This window comes from Mirounga leonina, unplaced genomic scaffold, assembly GCF_011800145.1.
Source record: "Mirounga leonina isolate KUSES-001 unplaced genomic scaffold, KU_Mleo_1.0 Mir_170, whole genome shotgun sequence".
Taxonomy (NCBI): Eukaryota; Metazoa; Chordata; class Mammalia; order Carnivora; family Phocidae; genus Mirounga; species Mirounga leonina.
In genome coordinates, this window is record NW_023270433.1 from 8,201,784 (window position 1) to 8,217,304 (window position 15,521).

The window sequence follows — 15,521 nt, forward strand, 5'->3', positions numbered from 1 at the left end:
TGGTGGGGGGAGTAATTCTCTTTCCTGCCGGGATTCTGACTGATGTGGCGGTCAGTTAATTTGCTGGGTTCTGACCTCACATGGCTAATAAATGACAGAGCCAATGGAGGGGACAGTGGCTAAAACAGGAAAGTCTGGTGGACCCTGAGGAGGCTGGGCCAGGGGCCGGGTCCTGGCTCCCAGGCCCTGGATTCCACCATAGGCAGGGGTCAAAAGTCGGTACAGCTCCTCCTTTCCTGCCCCAGGGCTCAGTGAGAGGGCCAGTTCTTAAGGCCCCCAATTAGCAGTGTTAGTTTTCTGAGCTGGCTCCTGGTCTACAACCTCCGGCCTAGCAGGAGGAGTGCTCAGTGCAGAACTGGGCTGGGGGCACAGATGGGACCCTGGTCTCCTCCTCAGGGAGGAGGTAGTGAGGCAGGTGCTGGTCAACTGAAGGGACCATCTGGGTCAGACAGATGCCTGGGGGAAGGGGAGGCCTCTGCTGCCATGGCTGAGGCTCGGGAGGGGAGGCTGCCTGGGCTGCAGATGGGTGTGCAGGGCACTGGGGAGGAGGAGGCTCTCTGAGGCTCAGGGATGAGGCTCCAGCAATAAGACCCCTCTTGTGCTCCAGGCTAGTGAAGCCTCAGCCTGGTCCTTCCTTCCTTTCATCCATTCATCCATGAACCCTGGGAGGCTCGAGCATCCGTAGAGCACAAGCATTATGCCAGGTGCCGGAGACTCATCCAGTGACCCATTAAGTGAGGCCCAGTGACCAAAGAGAATAATTACAAATGGGGGTGTCATAAAGAAACGAAGAGCTGAAATAAAGTCTCTCTGAGTTTAGAACGATGAGCAAGAGCCAAACATGGAAACGTGAGGGAAAGGCATTCAAGGCATGTGCAAGAGGCCTGACTGGAGAAACTTCCAGAGGCCTCACTTCTCTCAGGCAGAGAGGAGGCTCGAGTTTGGCCTGTGGATGGAGAGAGGCGCTAGAGAGAGGCAGAGCTGGCCCCTCAAGGCAAGGCTAAGGCCCTCCCTCTGCCATCTCACTTCCTGTGCCACGCCTTGCCCCCCTCATGGCTTTGCTGCCTGTCTCCCTGCTAAAGCCTAAGCCCCATGTGGGCAAGTCTTTGCCTCATTCCCTGCGTACCTGGCTCACTGTAAGGGCCGGGCTCACGGCAGGCCCTCCCATCACTCCCCGCTCAATGGCTCCCGCATGCATGGAGCGGGAAGTGGGGACTGGTCAGACACAGCAGGGGCAGAAGTAATGGAAGCCTGCAGCAGGAAGGGGCCCTAGGAGATGAATCCTCTGGCACTGTCCGGAGGGTAGAAAGAAAGTGTGACTATGGGGGCTTCTTGGCACGCAGGGAAGGCCAGAGACTTGGCTTATCCCGTTAAGGCAAGCTAACCAGATAAGGCGGCAGAGGCCTCTTACTCAGACAAATTTGAAGGAGACTAAAGGGCTGAAAGCTTTTGATTTGAGCCCACTCCGCTCCAGAATTTTGGCATTACCTCCTGTAGAAAGTCTTGAATGGTTAGTGTTTGCTACCGTTCCTTCTATGGCCCTCAACAATTGCTTTAGAATCCTGCTACTATTACCTACATCCCTCTGATGGGAACCCTGTCCCCAACCCCCTTAATCACTAGGGACACTGTTTGTATGTCCCATATACGTGAATAAAGCTGATGTTCCAGGAGGGTGAGCCATCTGTGTCTGGAGGCACCAAGTCCCCAGGCATCCCATGCACCAGCCCCCCTCCAGGGCACATCAACCCGAGCCTGGGCAGAAGGCCCAATGTTAAGGGCCCAGGTGACTTGGAGAAGAACCTAGGGTTTTCTCTACCCTGTGCATGTTCCCAACCTGGGGTCCTGATCTGGCCTCTCTTGGGGCTGTCGGGTCCCAGGCTTTTTCAGGGAGCCCCAGCCCAGAGGTGACCCACAGAGGCCTCATGGATTAGGAGCCCGGAAGGTTGGTATACTAGGGCTGCTAGGACCGTGGAGTCTGCCAACCTGCAACTCAACTGGGCCCTTGTCACAGTCAGGGCCAGCCCCAGCAGCCATGCTTGGGCCGTGAGTGGGTGTGTCCCCACTCGAGGTGGCTACAGTACCTGCGAGATCTTCCTTGGAAGAGACCAGTCTCGGAGAGCTGCTTCCCGGTTCAATTCTGAGTGACAGTCTGGAAACAAAGATTTTCATGAGATCAGAGGGGCTCTGGTGTATCAGAGGGGGACTGATCACATGTGGGTTTGGACTCGGGAGACAGGACTGCTGCTAAGGGCTAGAGTCTCAGAGCCCAGGAGCCCTTTGGGGTCTGCTCCAGATTTCAAGACAAGCCTGGGGAGTAGGTACATTTATTGTCTCCTTCTACCAGATGAGGAAACAGCAGTAGCAAGGTTAAGTAGCTTCCCCAAATTCATGGGCTAGCGAGTGGCAGGGCAGGCAATCCAACCCAGGCTGACCTGAAATCAGGTTTTTTTTTAAGATTTTATTTATTTATTCATGAGAGACAGAGAGAGAGAGAGAGGCAGAGGGAGAAGCAGGCTCCCAAGGAGCAGGGAGCCCGATGCGGGGCTCGATCCCAGGACCCTGGGATCATGACCCGAGCCGAAGGCAGACGCTTAACCATCTGAGCCACCCAGGCGCCCCTGAAATCAGGGTTTTTAATCATTACACTGCACCCCCCTTCTCAGAGGCCCCAGAGAGGCACAGGCAATGGACGTGTTATGAGGACTGGCACCTCAATAATAATAATAATTATTATTATTATCTTTTAAGCACTGATTAAGAACCTCTGGGTGAAAATGGTGGAGTGAAGCCAGATGCCAGACTCCCCTCTCCCAACAAAACCAACAAATAATTAGGAAGGCTTAGGAGTAGAAGAATTTACCAGCTGCAACTCAACAAGAAACGGGGCATGAACTGAAGCCATGAACTTCAGAAACTTGCAGCCAAGGAAAGAAAAGGAGGATTGCGGAGTTTGACCAAGAGGTGTGACACAGCAGGGCTCCAGTATCCTGCCCTCCGAGGCTTCTCGGTAGGTCTGAGCAAGAGTCCCTACCTTTCTCCCTCTTCAGAGTGGCACCAGATATTGGCAAGAAATGGATGAAATGGGTGGACAGCATGGTGGATACTCTGGCAGAAATGAAGGTTCCCTTGAGGGGGTGATTTGAAACCTGAGGGCGCCCCTTTCTGGAATGGGATGCAGCCCCCAGTGAGGTGGAGGAAACCCTGATACAGGCCTTTTAATAGAGCCCCCACATCTAAAACACACTGCGTGCTTCCTGCCTCGTGGGAGTCTGAGCCCTGCATTCCCCCCAGGCTACAGAAGAAGGTAAAGACAAAGCACCCTGACCTCACAGCACGGCAGGAGGAAAAGCCAGCCCACCTCACATACATGGGAACAGGGCCAGATGTCGACTCCCTCCATCCAAGCCATGGAATATCCAGATGGAGCTTCTCAAATGGGAGGAAGACAAAAAGAAATGGTACGGCAACCTAGCAAACATCCTCTCACACAAAAAAAGAAAAAGGAATAGAGCAGTGTCCACATCGCTCAGCCCAGGAGGCAGCCCCCAGGGATACAAGGAAATCCCCCCAAGTGCTTTGAGCAGGAGAACAGCTTATTTGGAACATGGGTTGAATAAAGCAAGACCTGAAAAATGAGATGATGACACAAAGGAGTAACATGGAAAGGGAGACTGGGGTCCTAGGGGACCAATCAAGGATCAGATGAATATCTAAGTACAGACAGATTGTCTGAGCGTCTGTGAGGAAAAGACAGAGATTATAGCTTCTAGGAAGAAGCTAGGGGACATGGAAGGCAGACAGCACCCAATGTATGGATGCCTGGAATCCCTGAAAGAGGAAAGCCAAGAAATGGCACAGAAGAAGTCAAAGATAACCCAAAGAATCCCTCTGAAATGAAGAAAGGGCATGCCATGTTCCAGGGAAATTTGGTACAGAACACTCCACTCTGAACCATTCCTCTTGTTGTGCCTTTGAACTCCAAGGAATCCTTCACCCACCAGACAGATAAAGCCAAGTCACTTACAAGAGGAAAGGATCAGACTGCTCAGACTTCTCTACGGCAGCATCTGGTGTCAGAAGGCAACGGGAGCAGGGTCTGCAAGTGCTGGGGGAGAGGCGCAGAGGCACGCGGGGCTGTGAGGCGAGGCCGTCACATGCGGATGTTTCCACGAGGGAAATCAGAGCGTGCAGGACTTGCGAAAACCTGCCTCATGGGGAAATCCGGCTAAATAAGGGAGTTGTTAAAATAACGACTCCAAGAATGGAAAAGCTGTGGAGGAACACAGGTGGTAAGAACTGAATCTGTTTAAAAACACTAACCAGTAGGAATGATGGTTCCTGAACATAATGTGTATGACATAAACTTGGACTGTGTAGTAATAATAACACGACTAACAAAAAATTGGAAGATGGTGAAGGGGAGGTGAAGGCGGGGGAGAGGGCTGACGTTCTCATCTTTCGTATCCAGTCAACTGACCCTGTGCACAGTGGAGACCTGGTTAAAACAGGACTCACTGGCTCAAACCTCTTCATGTTTTTCCCGACCTCTCTTAGTAATCTTAGAAGGCTCTTTTAGGAAATTATATCTCTTGTGCTGAAGAAATATTTATTTGAAGAGCAGCTAATTCCTTACATTTTATTTCAGCTCCTTTTTCTGGTTAAATTAAAATACTTTCAATTAAAAATAGCAAGTGTAGCATGATCCAATTTTAATAAATTCTATCATTCCATCCAACCATCTGTCCATCTTTCTCTGTGTCTCTATGCATTTCCTATGCATTAAAAAATGTCTAAAATTATGTTCACTTAATGTTAAAGGTCATGCTTTCTAAGTGGTAAGAATTTGGGTAATTTTTCTTAAATAAGATAAAATGGACAAAGAGTCGAGAAATATAAGCACTGTTTGGGTCCCATGGCACAGTATCTCCCAAGCAGATGGGGGAGGGTTTTCAGAAATGCTCCATCATCCCGTAATAACAAAGCCACTGCATCCTTTTGGGTGGGGAGCAAGTTTTGGGACATGAGTTGGGCCATCGGACATGGGTTCCTCAAGCAGAATCACAAGCCCTGCATGTCCTGTGTCACTCAGAGCTGGGGCCTCCCTGGGGAGGGAACCCATCCATGGTCCGGGCCCTGGCGGGGAAAGTGCAGGCATCTTCCCTTGGTTTGCCCACTTGGACCACAACAAAGGGCCTTTGTAAAATCCAGGCTGACTGGCTAGCAGTAAGCGCAGGGGGTGTTCAGTGTCCTTCAGAATGGAAGGAGTAATTACTCACGACCTGCAGCTTGTCCAAGGATTATCTCATGGTCAGAAGTATTTATAGACCATTTTTCTCCTTAAAGGATTAGTGTTAATGAAAAACTGCTGTCTCTTTAATTGTACTACAGACACATGAATGGAAAATATTATCCCAGAACCTAAGTGGGAATAATTTCACACTCTGGGGTACTCTTTTCAGGAACAGCAAATGCTTTGTAAGCAAAATGAGTTTAAATTGTGGCAAACATAATTTTAATGGTAATCTCTGGCCTTCATCTGTTGTTGTTACTATTATGTAGTAGATCACAATTTCATATTCTCCTCTGCTCTAACAAAATATTATACAATAACAACTAGAGACATGTCTATGTTCCCAAAGATGGCTAATTATTAGAACCACCCAGGGAGCTTCGAAAAAATACACACTTCCAGGCTCCACCACAAACATATGGATGGTTATAAAGCCTCCCAGGTGATTCTGATTCACAGCGAAGGTGGAGAACCACTACTGGAGACATGGCCAGATGTGGAGCTGGTTCAACAGCCGTCCCCAGGGTCCTAGTGAGCACATCAGGAGTGACCAGAGGTGTCTCTAGTGGCCACAGTTCCCTACAATTTTCAGTGATTTTGAGGAAGACCAAGTAATCAAACTGGTCAAATTTCCAATACAAAGCTGGAAGAGATAAAAAATATATATATTGGATAATGGGATTCAAAGGAACATGACACCTGGACGCAGCCAATAAGACGAGATTTGAAAGAATATATGTAAAGTTGGCATTTAGGGGGAAATGATCAGTTACCAGATGGCTGAGATCTGCCTTGATATATCAGGTCATACGAAAAGTACTGAGACTCTTGGTTGGCCTCGAGCTCAAAATGAACCAAGAGGATATCCAATCAATGTGGCAGACAGAGTTGATCTGAAAAATCCTCCTTCTGCCTCTAAATACATAGAAATGCTGGGTAAATTCCCAGGTGCCGCAGATGAAGAACCAACTGAAAGCCAGAGCAGGGTGAGGGGAAGATGAGGACAAAGGGCCCACAGGTGTCTTTGTGGGAACCGAGTCTACTCCAAAGGGCTGCGTGGGATGGAGATGAGGCCTCAGCCACCGCCAGATGGTGAGAGTCCTGCAGAAATCTGGGGCCGCAGGGAGCTGCCTAGTCCATGAAACAGGCTCTTGAAGAACTGTCAGCCTAGAGGCACGGCTGGAGCGCTGCCCCTCCACCCAGCGCTGTGAGCAGGGGTGGGTGGGGGGAGTCACTTGTGAGGACCTGGAGCACAAAGCCTGCACCACGCACAGCCGTGGAGTCCAAGTTCATGCTGCCCATGCAATATGGGAAAGCCAGGCCGAGAAGCTGACAGAACAATGTCCTCAGATCTACAGGGCTGGGCGGCTGGGGCCAGAGGTCGCATTACGTGCTTGTGCTCGTGTGTGCTGGTTGACGGGTGCTGCTGCGGTGACCTTTTGCAAGCCCCGCAGGTGGCAGCTCACTGGTCCCAAAGGGGACAGGAGGCGAGAGAGCGGACACTCACTTGTAGTTGTCATCTTCCACAAACTTCTGGAGCTCTTCGATGTAGCGTACGGACTTCAGGTACTTCTGCACGTGGGGCAGGGTTGTGAGGTGATCTGCAACACACGGACAGAACCCACAGGCTTCAGTCTCTCCCCAACCCCGAATGAGAAGTGTAGGAATCACTGATTCAATCTGCCCTCCAGGAGTGCCCACCTCTCAGATGGCTGGGCCACAGACCACAGACCCTGAAGTCACCACAGTTCCTTGGCTGGGGAGAGAAAGGCCCCCAGAACAGACCAGAGCTGGGTGTCTGCGCCCTCAAACAGGTTTCCACTGGGGAAACTGGGCAAACCTCTCATCCCCTGCATGACAAGAATGAGAGATGAATGAACAAACCCCATCCAGCCCAGTACAGAGGTCCAACCCAGGTCCTAGCACAGCTTGGGCTGGAGCTGCTCCATCCTGGGAAGAGTGGGTCTAGACACCTGGGCACCTGTTCTGCACCAGGCTATGTACCAGGTGGTTTCCAGAAGGCATCTGCTTTAACTGTCACACCTCCCTCATTTGGGGGGAATAATATGCCCACTGCACAGAGAAAGAAACTATGGCAGTTGGCAAAGATCACATCATTGAGACGTGGCAGAGCCAGGTTTCAACCCTGCCACCGGACGCCTCGGCCACACTGCATCCCACCTCTTTCCCAGATACCGTCCACACACCTTCATGGTCCCTGCACTCCAAGGGGGTCAGAAATCCTCTAGAGTCCTCTCTGCCATTCCTCATGGGGTGGGACAGAGCAAGCTGAGGGAAGAGGGGGAGGCAGTAAAGGGGGCTGTGAAGAGGAGCAGAAAGGGGGTGGGGAGGGCCCCTCACACTTGGGGACGTGCATCCAGGTGCTGTGAGGAGCTCCTGGTGGCCCTGCCACTTAACTGCAAGATTTGGAACATGTCATTCTGTTTCTCTAGAGCCTCAGTGTTCTCGTCCTGGGGATAATGACACCTGCTTCAAGAAACTGATGACATCTGAATGAGGGTGACAGTCGTACGAGGATTTACTGAGCTCTAATGAAATGCTGGATGTGCTAAGGCCTCTGCACGCATTATATCCCCATTTCTACCGATGAGAAAACCTTACACTTAGAGACGAGGAAGTGACTTTTCAGGAGGCAGAGCTGAGATGTGAGCCCGGGTCTGTCTGACCCCAAAGCCGTGTGTGTAATCGCCCTGCAGGCCAGTGGGTCAGCGAGTGCTGACTTACTTGTGAATGGAAAGGGCCTGGGCAGGGGAGGACTGTACAGGGAGTCTGGACCCCTCGCTTCTCCTCCAGTCAGGACAGCTGATCTGGAAGCACCTGTGCAGGGGTTTGGGGCCGGGGGGGCAGGGGGTGGCTTCTGCTTCAGGAAGCCTGCCCCACAGAACCGCACCCTGGCTTCCCTGTGGCCTTCCCAAACGGAAGCTGTTTAGTCTTCTCGTGCCCTTGTACCGCATGTGGGGTTGACTGCATGGGGGATTGGTTTCCTTCCTGTCCCCCTTTGCTGCTTCCAGACTTTTATTCCTCCACCAGCTTGTGAGAACCCAGCTCCGCAGAGGCACATTTCTGCAGCTCTACCACCTACTCCCCTCTTCATTGCTGACTCATCCCGGCTGGCAGACCTCGTCATTCTTGTCCCTTCCTGAGGGACCTGGACACCTGGCTCACAGTTGCGTTCCACACCCCAGAGTCCAATGTCATCCTGGGTGAAATCAACATCTGCATGGATGGCCCATCCAGCGTTCTGACTTCTCTGTTCCTCAACCCCATCTCTGACAACTGGTCATACTTTAGATCCGGTCATATGTAGCAGAGCCTGGCCAGTTTTTACCAAGTCATCTCCCTTTTTCTGCTAGGCCCACAGCTAGATTACAGTTCCTAGCCTCCCCAGCAGAAGTGATGAGCACCATGTACAAATCTGGTCTGTAAAACCTACTCTTGTATGATTCTCTCTCCTCCTGCATCTGCCAGATGGATGCAGAGTCCACTAGTGGACCCTGAGGCCATAGTACATGGCAGAGCCACAACATGAAGGAACCTGGGTCCCTGAATCCTCTTGGAGGAGAGCTGCCCACAAAGTTCTTCATGGATGAATGACCTGGGAGCCAGAAAGACCTGGGCCCCACCGCTCCCCAGATGTGTTATCTTATTAGACACGCAACTGAACTATTTTCAGCCTCGGTCTCCTTGTCTGTAACACAGAGATGGGAACAACTAGTTTTCACAGTCTTTGAGGATCAAGCCTGTGGGTAAAGGGTCCAGCACATGTTGGATGCTCAAGATATTAAAATGAAGAGCTTTATAGAGTTTTCTATAACTTTCTCACTGATAAGGTGCTGAATCCAAATTTCAGTGATGGAAGATTTCACAATTCCAGCAACCAGGGGTACTAACCGTAGCTGCAGGAAACTTGTAAATCAGCGATTATTCGGAGAATATTGTTCATCTGATTGGATCTTTGTTCGTTTTCCATGATGCTGCCCGAGGCAGGATATGCAGAATCAATGTAGATTAAATCCAGAAGATAGATCCCTAAAATTAAAGAAGGTATTTAGTAACGGTGGGCACTCATCGTGAATCAGAACAAAATAGCACAAAACAGCACTGCTGTGCTAGAAGGTATAAAGGGTGACTTATGGAAAACCGAGATACTATTCTGACTTCACTTCCAATCCCGACTACTAATTTCTCACATAGACTGCTCCACTGCAATCAAGCTTCTGAGTGACAACCAAAATGAATGCTAGGAAGATTTTAGCATTTCTAGTTCATATACTCTCCAGCCACAAGGAGAGTTTTTACCTGTAACCCAACTGGAAAATAACAGGACATGAAAGGGACAGATACTTGTATTTTTCACCAACGATGGCGTTGGATAGATCTAAGGTGTCCTATCCAGGACAATGCCCATTTGGACTGAATTCGGTTTTTTATTTATTCACTTAGCTATGTGTCTGCCTCTTTTTCTATCTACACACACACATACAAACACACGTGCACGCACACACACCCCAAAATCACAAATTAACTAAAAGAAGAAATAAAAAAAAACAACAGTCCTTGGTATAAAGAACCAAGGCTAGATAGAGAATTTTCTTGAGGGTGCTTAATAAGAAAGTAATGTGTGATATGAAAACATGGTTATGATAGGCCAGTGGTGAGCCTCGGCACAGCCTCCTGGCGTCACCCCAGCTGGGATTCGGCCAGCGATGGGAGGGGAGGACTGGCTGTACAGCATGATCCACACCCCAGGCTCTCTGGAGGTGCGCGTGGACAACGGATGGGATGTCGTCCCAGCAGCCCTCCATAAGCACTGCCACGACATCTATGATACTGTGGGCTGAGCCGGAGTAGCAACATAAAGCAGAATCCAAGGCAGAAAACACTGGACAAGACAAAGAGAAGGAACTGATATTAATGAAAAGCACAGTTGATTGAGAAGATGTAATGACTACAAATTTCTATGCACAAAGCAACACTGCATCAAAACATACAAAGCAAAAAACTGTCGGAAATGAAGTGAGTTCAACAAAGCCACAATCACAGAAGGAGCCTTTGGCATGTCTCTTCCAGAATGTGTGTATGTGTGTGTGTATGTGCACTTGTGCATGCTCACATGCATGCAGCTGTGGGCACGTGTATAACTACAAAAATATACACGCATGTGCAGGTATATATACGTATCTGTGCATACATGAATATTGAGTAATGAAATTAACAAGCTTGGTGTTATATAAATGAAAATCATTCTTTCCAAATACCTATGGAATACTTACAAAAATTGGTTCTATATTAGACTATAAAGAAATGCTCAGTAAGTTCCAAAAAGTAAATGCTGTATTACCCACATGCTTTGACCTTACTACAATACATCTAGGATTTAACAATAAATATAGAAAGAATTCTAACTGATTAGAACTAATCAGTTCTAATCTAACTGATTAGAACACACACACACACACACACTCATATGCAACTCTCAGGTCAAAGAAAAAGCAAAAAATATAAAACAAACTATTTGAAGATAATGTCAGTAAGAACACTATATATCAAACTGTATGAATTTGACCAAAGTGGTACTCAGAGGAAAATTTATAGCCTTAAAAGTTTACTATTAAACTACTAAGAATTATGACAAATACAGTTAGCCCAGTATTTAAATATAAAAGTGGGTTTTTTTGCATGGATGGACAAGCACTGCACTGACTTATACATGCATTATCTTATTAATCCTTACAACAACCCATTTTATAGAGGAGGAAAAGGAAATGCAGAGGGGATGTATAACTTGCTCCAGGCCACACAGCTGGTAAATGATGGAGGTGGGAGTCGAACCCAAGCCTCCCTCCCCAGAGCACAAGCTTCCTGCCATCACAGTGGACCGCTGGTGCTGGATACCATGAGTCATTCATCTGCTTTAAAAATAGCTACACATTGTTACGGGAAACCATTAAATCATAGAAACATATGCTAGCACTTCTAATTGGAGCCATTTCTACTTCCTTTCTTTCTAGTGGCACCATGTTTCCAAAATTTTAATAATTAGAAATAATTTCCCTTGTATGGAAGCTCCAGGTTTTGTAGGTTGAAATCCACAGATGGATTCTCTCTTTGGATCTTGTTCTGCCTCTCCCTTCTTAAAAATGTAATTCAGTTACCTCCCCAAGGATTCAGCAGAGGCAATCCTGAAAATCACATTACTGCTTCAACCACAACAAAAAGTATCCTCTGGTGCCGAGCATGAGGTGGCGGGATAGGGGACACGTGGCACCTCTGTTCTAGCTGCAAAATCTGTGCAGACTTGAACCTAGCTGACTGAGTGGCCGAACAAAGGCTCAGCCAGAAGCAGAGACTCTGGGGAGCAGGATAAGGGAAGGGGGGGTGGAGAACGGGGGCTTCCGGAAGCTCCACACAAGCTGGGAACTTACCTCTTTACCCATGTGACCCTGCCATCAACCCCTGAGGGTGGAGGAGATAACGAAAGCTCAGAGAGATTAAGAAACCTGTCTAGGCCTCACAGTGGGTATGTGGGAGTGGAGCCCAGGTCTGTCCGGCTCCAGCGCTTGTGTTCCGACCCACTCACTGGCCTCAGAAACACACGGGGAATCGGCTTTTCTCAAATAACACCCTCAGCCTGGAAGGCTTGTTCTGTGCTGCCCTTCGAGGACTGAAGCTAGCCCCTCTGCTTCTTCTCAGGCCCCTGTTATGCAAAGGGAGGCCAGGAGATGCTCTCCTTCTAAGGGGTGGCACACCATTTCTAGCCCCCAGTGCCCGCTTGCACCCTGGGGGACACAGGGAGCTCACTACTCCATCAGGGCTAATTCCCCCTCCACAAAACATGCAGATTCCAACATCTGTCTACCCCCCAGGGCCTGAGAGTACAGGCCAACACCATGACACGCTGAGGATTGAGGGGGGGCTCCCCAAAAAGGCCTGTCCCCAGCAACCTGGGCAGACCTTGAGCCTTGGTAATGCCTGCACAGAAACTCCATCTAAACAACCTTTCAGTCCCACAACAGAAACTGTCCCAAAGGCAGCAAATCTTTTACAGTTCATTCTGTGCAAATCCAGGGGAAATCATTTCAGCATAGTTATTGGCCCATAACTGGAAATATTTAAAAGCCTAAACCGTAATGAAATCGTAAGCAGAGTCACCTCCCACTTGCCCTGTGCCTGCACTGTGGTCAGACACCACATACAGTTAGTGCTCACAAGCGCAATACGACACTTATCTGCATCATTCGTGTATTTAACGTCTGATTCCCTCATCAGACTTAAAACTCCTCAGAGCAGGAAGTGGGTCTTGCTCCAGAGCTCAGTCCCCAGCAGCTGCAAGAGAGCACGCAGGAGCTGCTGGCTAAACACTAGCTGAATGAAGGACTGCATGAATAAAGGCAGATTTTATGTAAGCCACACAATAACCTTGCGAAGTGCATTACTACCCCCGTTTTGTAGGTGAAGATAGAGACACCAAGAGTCAAGTGCTAATAATAGTAAAATACAGAATAATATTTTCATAAATGTATTTACAATCCAGTATTTATTTCTTTTTTAAATTACTTTATTTGAGTGTAGTGGACACGCACTGTTGCATTAGTTTCGGGTGTACAACACGGTGACTCACGAGTTTATACATCCTGCTGTGCCCACAGGTGTAGCCGCCATCCGTCACCACACACGCTGTCACGGTATCACTGACTCTATTCCTCCCGCTGGGCCTTTTACTCCCGTGACTTACTCATTCCACAACTGGAAGCCTGTATCTCCCGCCCACCTCACCCTAAAATTTAATATTTAATCAAATTAATTTAATATTTAAGTAATAACAACACGGAGCACTTACTACGTGCCAGGTCCTAAGCTAAGAGCTTTGCCCAGATTACGGGATCATAACAATAACACAACTGCCACAGAGGTTTTATCTCGCTCTTAACAGAAGTAGAAACTGAAGCTGGGAGAGTTGCTTTGCCTGTGTGAGGCCACACAGCTGGGAAGTGGCCGGGGCAGGACTGAACACGGGTCTGTCCCGCCATATTGTCAGGCCTTCGTTTACCCCAGTCAGGTCTTCTGGTGCCCGGCAGCCAGTGAGGCAAGATGGGGGCATAGCTGGACCCGGAGGTACCCAGGCTGTGGCTCTCCCTGCCTACTTTCCCCTGTGGGGTCAACACTCTCCAGGGGGCCTCACAACTACACTGCGGCTACCTCTCCACGTCTCCCATCTCCTCCCCTCTGCCTCCCTGGTACTCACCGTGGCATATCTATCCCAGGTCCCGCCGTCACTGGGCCCACCCAGGCCTGAAGGCCCTGCTAGCTGTGCCATGAGACAGGCAGCAGTGGTGACCGGTGGGGCGGGGGGGGGGGGGGGGGCGTGGAGCCAGGAGACTTGGAACCCTGGCCTTGCCACTTCCCAGCTGGGTGGCCTCAGTTTCTTGACTGTGATTCGGGGTAATGAAGGTGGTCATGAGGAGTCTCCTGGCCCCGGGCCTGGACCGCTGAGGTGCCCGAGAAGCTGAGCTGACCCTGAGCCTGCCTCCACGGCCAGGCCCCACTTGGAAGAACATCGGGACACCCATGGGAGGGATGCACCCATCTGGGTTTGCCATAACCGTGGATGGCGCCCAGATGCCGACCACGTGGCGGCCACCCACCTCAGACAGGCCAGTGCTGGGAGATTCCGTCTGGATTGGGACGGCACAGCTGGGATGTCTCAGCTCCCGTCCTATTTATACAGAGTTACTGCAGCAGACGAGGCTGTGTTAATGGCCTTGTTAAGATGGACAGTAACTGGACCAGCCACTGGCCTTGGCTGCCACAGGGCTGAGCAACGCCAGAGCCCAAGGCTAGACTGGGAGGTGCAGACGCCTTGCGGGAAACAACTGTGCTAGTAAGAGCCACGGTCTGCGACAGGGAAGGCTGGCCTCGCCTGTGCCGCCACACCCGCAGGCAACCGGCACCTTACAGAGAGGAAAAGTGGCTTGCAAGCGGGGGCAGCAGGATTTGAATTCAGGCCCATCTAACTCCAAAAACTGGGGACAGAGAGCCATGCTGAGGGCTGGGGCCTGGGAGTCGTTGGCCGGCACGGGGTGAGGGTCCCGGCTGCCCAGGCTGCGGGCTGCCCCCACTCCCAGAGGATGCTTCTGGCAGCTGACATCTGCCCCCGTGGCTTGCCCACCTGCAGACTGGACCTCCTCTGAGATGGACAGCTACCCAGAATGTACTTCTGCTCTGCCCCCTCCTTCCACGCGCCACACAGGGCTCGGTGACACCCTGTGGCTACGCTGTAAGTGCCAAGCAGACTGCCACGGTGGGGCACTCGGCCCCGGGGCCGGGCGTGGGCAGCCCTCAGCTGGCTCTGCGCTGGATGCCCTCAGGGGCATATGGCCAAACCTTCTTCCTGCTGGTGAATGCGGGGGGCCCCCCACCAGGGGTGTCCACAAGGCGCGCCGGCCCTGAGGAGGGAGCACCAGGCTGACAAAGGAGGTGCTCTCCTGAACAGACACCTTCTCTTAAGCTGAGGGACACCCATGGTCCGTGGCGCAGAGCCCACCTGAAGCTGGGCGCCCTCCACGTCCCGGAGCCAGAGCTGCGGCTGGCACCCGGGCTCCGCCACAGCCCAGAAACTCACTGCTCTCTTGTTTCTCCCATCGCCACCCGCCTCACTTCCATCCCGAGGCTGGTTTTGGTTTTTCTCACACAGCTATCTATTTAATAAGGAAAATTCTGCTGTGTTGAGGGGAAAAAAACCCTCCACAGCATAAAAATATGCCACAGTTCCATCTGACACTTTCCTTTTTCTCTCTCCCTTGCCTTTAAAATTTGAGATGACAGACTTTTTTCCATGTTCTCCTGCTCCCCCTTGAAAAGATCACTTTCAAACTTCAGAAATGAGGAGCGCTGGCACCCAGAACTATACTTGTGTGGTTTGATCATATAAACTGTCTTGATAAATTCCAAATGAAATAACAAAGCAGCAGCTCGTTAGGGTGGTTTTTTTTTTTTTTTTTTTTTTAAGAGAGCACAAAGCAATTCCTCCTCCTGCAGGAGGAGATGTCAGCAGGCAGCTCAGGCTCCCTGTCAGATGCAGAAGACTGTGGCTTTTACTTAGTGCCCACTAATTAATATCAATCATGCAAAACACAGACTTCAGGACAAATCCTCCCTTAAAGAATAGTCCTTATATGAAATGTGTTGGAAGCTCACTGACGTTGAG

At 50.2% G+C, this 15,521-nt stretch overlaps 1 protein-coding gene across 2 annotated transcripts in view; it reads right to left on the reverse strand.

Annotated features, from left to right (window-relative positions):
- The window catches only part of RALGPS1 (Ral GEF with PH domain and SH3 binding motif 1), a 273,380-nt gene that overhangs the window by 41,597 nt on the left and 216,262 nt on the right, over window positions 1-15,521 (reverse strand). For both annotated transcript variants that reach the window (XM_035015774.1, XM_035015775.1), the window contains 3 exons: window positions 9,206-9,343; window positions 6,801-6,894; window positions 2,085-2,152 (listed from right to left, as the gene is read on the reverse strand). In XM_035015774.1, the coding sequence (XP_034871665.1) occupies window positions 2,085-2,152; window positions 6,801-6,894; window positions 9,206-9,343 (300 nt within the window). The remainder of the gene's footprint in view (window positions 1-2,084; window positions 2,153-6,800; window positions 6,895-9,205; window positions 9,344-15,521) is intronic.